The sequence below is a fragment of the Penaeus vannamei genome, chromosome 22, assembly GCF_042767895.1.
Source record: "Penaeus vannamei isolate JL-2024 chromosome 22, ASM4276789v1, whole genome shotgun sequence".
In the NCBI taxonomy this organism is placed as follows: Eukaryota; Metazoa; Arthropoda; class Malacostraca; order Decapoda; family Penaeidae; genus Penaeus; species Penaeus vannamei.
Window position 1 is genome coordinate 4,423,148 of NC_091570.1, and position 7,500 is coordinate 4,430,647.

Consider the following 7,500-nt stretch of genomic DNA (forward strand, 5'->3'; position numbering starts at 1 on the left):
ACTTGCGATAATAAGGATGATAATTACTTTGATAAAACAAGGATGATGATGATGATGGTGATAACAATAACGATAATAATAATAACAAGAATAATAATAATAATAATATCAATAACAATAACAATAATATTAGTAATAATTGTAAAAGTAATAATAATAATAATAATTGTAATAATAATAATAATAATAATAATAATAATAATAATAATAATAATAATAATAATAATAATAATAATAATATAGTAGTAATTATAAAAAAAATTATGATGAATACGATCCCACCTCCCCTAACCAAAAAAGACAAATGAAGAAAAGACAAAAAAGAAAGAAATGAAAAGGAAAAAAGAAAAAGAAAAAAAAAACACGCACAGAAAATGGAGCATAAAAAGCCCCGCCGACAACACCCTAAACAAGCCAAACCTAAACAAGCGAAGAACGAACGAACGAAAAAAAAAAAAAAAAAAAAAAAAAAAAACACAAACATAGCATATTATATTCTCCTTGATGTACCGGGACCATGAGAGATCACTTGAACACATGCACTTTGTTCACTTTGTTCACTCGCCACGCTTTGTTCATCGTTCACGAGTGTTTCACATGCGGCGAATAAGTGCAAACATTTTTATTTGGGGGAGGGGGGGGGCAGGGGGGAGGGAGGGAGGAAGGGAGGGAGGGAGGTGGGAGGGAGGGGAGGGAGGGAGGGGGAGGGAGGAAGGGAGGGAGGGAAGGTGTGAAAATGAAAGGAGAGGGAATGGGATAGGGGGAGGGAGGGAGGGGGTGAAGGAGGAAGAGGTGCAGGGAAGGAGGGGGTAGGAAGTAGGGTGAAGGAGGAAAGAAGGGGAATGAGAAAGGGGAGGAAGGGAGGGTTGTGGGGTGTAAGAGAGGGAGGGAGGGAGGGGGTTGGGGTGTGAGGGAGGGAGGGAGGAAGGGGGAGGGGGTGTGAGGGGGGAGGGGGGGTGTGAGGGAGGGAGGGTGGGGGAGGGGGTGTGAGGGAGGGAGGGTGGGGGTTGGGGTGTGAGGGAGGGGGTGTGAGGGAGGGAGGGTGGGGGTTGGGGTGTGAGGGAGGGAGGGAGAGAGGGAGGGGTGTATGGGAGACTTTTAGTAGGAGAGGAGGTTCCAGGGAAAGTTTTTCTTTTCTTTTCTTTTCTTTTATTGTTTGTTAGTTTCTTTTTTTCTTTCGCTCTCTCTCCTTTTCTCTTTCTTTACTTCTATCTTGTTCTTTCTTTTTTCAGGGGTCGCTAAGGGAGGGGTAGAGGGGGATAATAATGATTTTATCATCATTTTCTTCCTTCGACTCCAATTCACATTTTGTTCTTGTTTTCCTTTTTTTTCTCTCTCTCATCTTCCTTTTCTCTCTTTTCCCTTTTGTCTCTGCTCTTTGTCTTCCTTCGCCGGTGAAAAACAAGGACGTCTAGCAATCGTCTTGGGAGGAAACTTAAAGATGAAGATGTCGGAAGGAAGAAGGAAGGATGGAAGGAAGGGAGGAGGGAGGAAAGGATGGGAGGAAGGAAGGAAAGAGGGAAGGATGGGAGGAGGGAAGGATGGGAGGATGGAGGAGGGAAGGAGGAAAGGATAAAGGGAGGAGAAGGAAGGAGGAAGGAGGAAGGAAGAGAGGAGGGAAGGAAGAGGGAGGAGGGAGGAGGAAAGGATGGAAGGAAGGAAGGAGGGAGGATGGAGAGAAGAGGTTGGAAGAACGGGAGGAAGGAAGGATGGAGGAAGGGGAGGGAAGGATGGGAGGATGGAGGGAGGGAGGGGGAAGGATAGAGGAAGGAGGAGGAAAGGATGGAAGGAAGGAGGAAGGAAGAGAGGGGGGAGGATGGAGAGAAGAGGAGGGAAGGATGGGAGGATGGGAGGAAGGAGGACGGAGGGAGGGGGGAGGGAAGAATAAGAGGATAGAGGAAAGAGAAAGAGAGAAGAAAACGAGAAAGACACGAGAAGGGAGAGATGGAAGGCAGAAAGGCAAGTTCGCAAGGGAGAACAAATAACAAAAACAACAGTGACAATAACATCATCATCATCAACACACCAAATAATAAACTTTTCAAAAACACGGCAATCAAAACACTCCTATGCAACATCACACCTCAACACACCTTCAATTAATTCGCTAATTCACTGCAATGTATCCGTCGCCCGTTTAGCGCAAAAATTAGTTGTAAAATCCACCAATAGAGGTCATTGTAATCACGTCACACTGAGCCTTCAGATTACCTCGTGTGACGTCATCGGAGGGAGAGGGAGAAGGAGAGGGAGAAGGAGAGGGAGAAGGAGAGGGAGAAGGAGAGGGAGAGGGAGAGGGAGAGGGAGAGGGAGAGGGAGAGAGAGAGAGAGAGAGAGAGAGAGAGAGAGAGAGAGAGAGAGAGAGAGAGAGAGAGAGAGAGAGAGAGAGAGAGAGAGAGAATATTTCAGACATTGGCACTTCGAACAATCATACCACTGCAAAGATAGGCCAGACAATTCAAAGAGCAGACCTATAAATAGTAACAAAAGGTCAAAAAAATATCAAGCCACACTCGGCATCGAAATACAAATACGACACTTCCAGCAAGAATACGTAAGGGTCATTGTTGCATCTTCCAACCCTTCGCAGATCTTTCTCTCTCTTTCTCTCTCTCTCTCTCTCTCTCTCTCTCTCTCTCTCTCTCTCTCTCTCTCTCTCTCTCTCTCTCTCTCTCTCTTTCTCTTTCTCTTTCTTCTTTCTTCTTCTTTCTCTTTCTTTCTTCTTCTCTTCTTTCTCTTCTCTTCTCTTTCTTTCTCTTTCTCTTTCTCTTCTCTTTCTTTCTCTCTCTCTTTCTCTTCTTCACTCTTTCTCTTCTCTTCGCTTTCTTCTCCTCTCTCTCTCTCTCTCTCTTCTCTCTCTCTCTCTCTCTCTCTCTCTCTCTCTCTCTCTCTCTCTCTCTCTCTCTCTCTCTCTCTCTCTCATCTATCTACTCCACTCCACTCTCCACTCTCCATTCCTCTCCTCTCCCTTCCTCACTCCTCTCCCCTTTCGCCCCCACTACCCTCTATCCTCCTCCTCTTTTCCTTCTTTCCCCTCTCTTTTTCTCTTCTTCTCTCCTCCTATCAGTTTCCTCCGACCTTTTTCCTTCCTCCCTCCTCCACCCTTCGCTTCTCCCTTATTCTCTCCCTCTCCGCTTCCCTCCTCCCTCCCTCTCTTCGCTTCCCTCCTCCCTCCTCTCGCCGCTTCCCTCCTCCCTCCTCTTTTCGCTTCCTTATTCCTCCCTCCCTCCCTCCCTCCGCTTCCCTCCTCCCTCCTCTCTTCGCTTCCTTATTCCCTCCTCCCTCTCTCCCCTTCCTTATTCCCTCCTCCCTCCTCTCTCCGCTTCCCTCCTCCTCCCTCCCCTTTTCGTTTCATCCTTCCCTCCTCCCTCCTCTCTTCGCTTCCTTATTCCCTCCCCCCTCCTCTCCTCCCTCTCTCCGCTTCCCTCCCTCCTTCCTCCTATTCGCTTCCTTATTCCCTCCTCCTGCCTCTCTCTCCGCTTCCCTCCTCCCTCCTCTCCTCCCTCTCTCCGCTTCCTTCCCTCCTCCCTCTTCTCCTTCCTCCTCTCTTCGCTTCCCTCTTCCCTCCTCCCATTAATTCGCGCCACCGGAAGCGAGCAGGAAATTCTTCACTCGCGCGCCCACGAATATATTTCTACAAGTGTAAATTATAAAGCGCGGGTGGTATCTGCACCTGGTGATGATCTGCTTCAGTTCTCTCTTCGTTTCCTCCTCTCCCGTCTTCCATGTCCCCATTTGTCTCGTTTCCTCTCTCCTACTTTCTTCTCTCCACTCCGATTATCCCCTCTCCGCTCTTGTGCTCTTAAATCTCCTCCTACTTCTTATTTTAGTTTTTTTTTTATCGTCCTCACCCTCTTCTTCTTCTTCTTCTTCTCCTTCTTCTTCTTCTTCTTCTTCTTCTTCTTCTCCTTCTCCTCCTCCTTCTCCTTCTTCTTCTTCTCTTTCCATGCCTATTATCCATTCGCATCTCCCTTTTTCTCTCGTATCTCCTTCTCTCCTTTCCTATCCTCCTCTTACCCTTCTCATCCTCTATCCTTCTCTCCCCCTTCTCATACCTTATCATCCTCTTCTATTATCCTAACCCTATCCTTCATTCCTTTTCCCTATTCCCTTTCTCCCCCCTCCTCCCTTCTCCCCTTTCCTATCACTTCACCCTTTCGTCTCTCACCTACCCCTCCCCCTCCCCTCCCCACCCCCTTCTCTCCTTTCCTATCATTCACACCCTTTCGTCTCCCACCTACCCCTCCCCCTCCCCCACCCCCCTTCTCCCCTTCCTACCACTTCACCCTTTCGTCTCTCACCTACCCCTCCCCCCCTCCCTACCCCCTTTCTCCCTTTCCTATCACTTCAACCCTTTCGTCTCTGACCTACCCCTCCCCCCCACCCCCTCCCTCCTCACCCCCTTTCTCCCTTTCCTATCACTTCACCCTTTCGTCTCTCACCTACCCCCTCCCCCTCCCCCACCCCTTCTCCTCCCTTTCCTATCACTTCAACCCTTTCGTCTCTCACCTACCCCCTCCCCCACCCCCTCCCCTCCCTCACCCCCTTCTCCCTCTTCCTATCACTTCACCCTTTGCCCCTCACCCACCCCCTCCCCCTCCCCCACCCTCCCTTCTCCCCTTTCCTATCATTCCAACCTCTTTCGTCTCTCACCTACCCCTCCCCCCTCCCCCTCCCCCACCCCCTTCTCCCTTTCCTATCACTTCATCCTTTCGTCTCTCACCTTTACCCCTCCCTCCTCCTTCCTCATCTCCTCCCCCATCTCCCCCTTTCCTATCATTTCAACCCTTTCGTCTCTCCCTTTCTACCTACCCTCGCCCCTCCCCTCTCCCTCCCCATCCCCCCTTCTCCCCTTTTTCCTATCATTTCAACCCTTTCGTCTCTCACCTACCCTTTTCCCCCCCTCCCCACCCCCTTCTCCCCTTTCCTATCACTTCAACCCTTCTTTCGTCTCTCACCTACCCCTCCCCCTCCCCACCCCCCTTCTCCCCTTTCCTATCACTTCATCCTTTCGTCTCTCACCTACCCCTCCCCTCCCCCTCCCCACCCCCCCATCTCCCCTTTCCTATCATTTCAACCCTTTCGTCTCTCACCTACCCCTCGCCCCTCCCCCTCTCCCTCCCCATCCCCCCTTCTCCCCTTTCCTATCACTTCAACCCTTTCGTCTCTCACCTACCTCCTCTCCCTCCCCACCCCCTTCTTCTCCCCTTTCCTATCACTTCACCCTTCGTCTCTCACCTACCCCCTCTCCCCACCCCCCTTCTCCCCTTCCTATCACTTCAACCCTTTCGTCTCTCACCTATCCCTCCCCCTCTCCCATTCCCTATCCCTCTCCCCCACCTCCTCCATCAATTCCCCCTTCGTCTCTCACCTACCCCCTCGCCCCTCCCCCCCTCCCCCTCCCCACCCCCCCTTCCTCCCTTTTTCCTATCACTTCAACCCTTTCGTCTCTCACCTACCCTCCTCCTCCCCCCACCCCTCCCCCCTCCCACCCTCCCCCACCCCACCCGCACCTAGCACGCAGACCCACTTCCAATCCAATTGTTTCTGGCAATGACTATTCATTACACGCCAAATACATTCATTTCGTTAAATCCTCCATGTAATTATTTATGATAAAAAACACCGCCAGGCATTTTTTTTTTTTTTTTTTTACCCAGTTTCCTAAATGGAGTTTAACTGAATATTTCACGGAGCGGACGCTTCATCACAACAGAAAACGGAGACGGAGGGCTAGGTCCTCGTTTTCTTTTTCTGTTTACAAATGTAATTATTCTCACCGCGTTTTTTTTTTTTTTTTACTGTCAATTTATATTTCTGTTTACAAATGTAATTATTTTCACCGCGTTTTTTTTTTTTTTTTTGTCAACTTATTTTTCTGTTTACAAATGTAATTATTTTCACCGCGTTTTTTTTTTCATTCAATTTATTTGTTTACAAATGTAATTATTTTCACCGCGTTTTTTTTTTTTTTTTACTGTCAATTTATTTTTCTGTTTACAAATGTAATTATTTTCACCGCGTTTTTTTTTTTTTCATTCAATTTATTTGTGTTTACAAATGTAATTATTTTCACCGCGTTTTTTTTTTCATTCAATTTATTTGTCTGTTTACAAATGTAATTATTTTCACCGCATTTTTTTTTACTATCAATTTATTTTTGTTTACAAATGTAATTATTTTCACCGCGTTTTTTTTTTTGTCAATTTATTTTTCTGTTTACAAATGTAATTATTTTCACCGCATTTTTTTTTTTTTCTTACTGTTAATTTAACTCTTGATGTATTTTCGTTTTCATTTAATCATATACGCGGATTCATTATCTTATTACCTCTTGATGTATTTTCGTTTACATTTAATCATATATGCGCATTCATTATCTTACCTTTATCGTAAATGGATTAACAAGTCATTATTTTATCCAGTATTTTTTCTTGTATCATTATATATAATTTCAAGTACACATATAATAAATTATTATTTTTTGTTACATCATTTATCAGTACAAAAAATAAATGTAATTCTCTTTATCTTCTGTTCTCTTTAGCATTGTCATTTTATCGTTCTTTGTGCTTTTATAGAAAACGGAAGCAACAAGGCAGAAAAAGAAACAAAAACATTAAAAGCGTAACGGAAGACACTAGAAGAAACATAGTGAAAGAGAGGGAAAGATGGAGACGGAGAGAAAGGGGAAAGAGAGGGATGGAGGGAGAGGGATAGGGTGGGGAAGAGAGAGAGAGAGAGAGAGAGAGAGAGAGAGAGAGAGAGAGAGAGAGAGAGAGAGAGAGAGACAGACAGACAGAGAGAGACAGAGACAGAGAGAGAGAGAGTAAGAGAGAAAGAGAGAAAGAGAGAAAGAGAGAAAGAGAGAAAGAGAAAGAGAGTGAGAGTGAGAGTGAGAGAGACAGAGACAGAGACAGAGACAGAGACAGAGACAGAGACAGAGACAGAGACAGACAGAGAGAGAAAAAAGAGAAAGACAATAAAACAAACAAACAAACCAAAAAAAAAGAAAATGCAGAAAAGAAGAAAAAAGATATACACAAACAAAAATCAAAATTCAAATAATGCAAGATACCGAGAGAGATAAAGTACAAAAGAGAGAGATAAACGAAAGAAACGAGAATAAAAAAAGGACACAGCACGAAGAGAAAGAAACAAGAATAAAAAGGACACACACGAAGAGAAAGAAACAAGAATAAAAAGGACACACACGAAGAGAAAGAAACAAGAATAAAAAGGACACACACGAAGAGAAAGAAACAAGAATAAAAAGGACACACACGAAGAGAAAGACACAAGAATAAAAAGGACACACACGAAGAGAAAGAAATAAAGAGCGAGCGAAAGAAACAAGAATAAAAAAAAGGACACACACGAAGAGAAAGAAACAAGAATAGAAAAAGGACACACACGAAGAGAAAGACACAAAGAGCGAGCGAAAGAAACAAGAATAAAAAAGGACACACACGAAGAGAAAGAAACAAGAATAAAAAAAAG

The 7,500-nt window shown here is 45.4% G+C and overlaps 1 protein-coding gene across 1 annotated transcript in view; it reads left to right on the forward strand.

Moving 5' to 3' along the window:
• Positions 1-7,500, forward strand: part of LOC138865872 (myosin-M heavy chain-like) — a gene marked incomplete at its 5' end in the record, with an annotated part of 54,042 nt that overhangs the window by 1,622 nt on the left and 44,920 nt on the right. Inside the window, one exon of the mRNA XM_070137221.1 lies at positions 2,236-2,415. Coding sequence (XP_069993322.1) covers positions 2,236-2,415 — 180 coding nt within the window. The remainder of the gene's footprint in view (positions 1-2,235; positions 2,416-7,500) is intronic.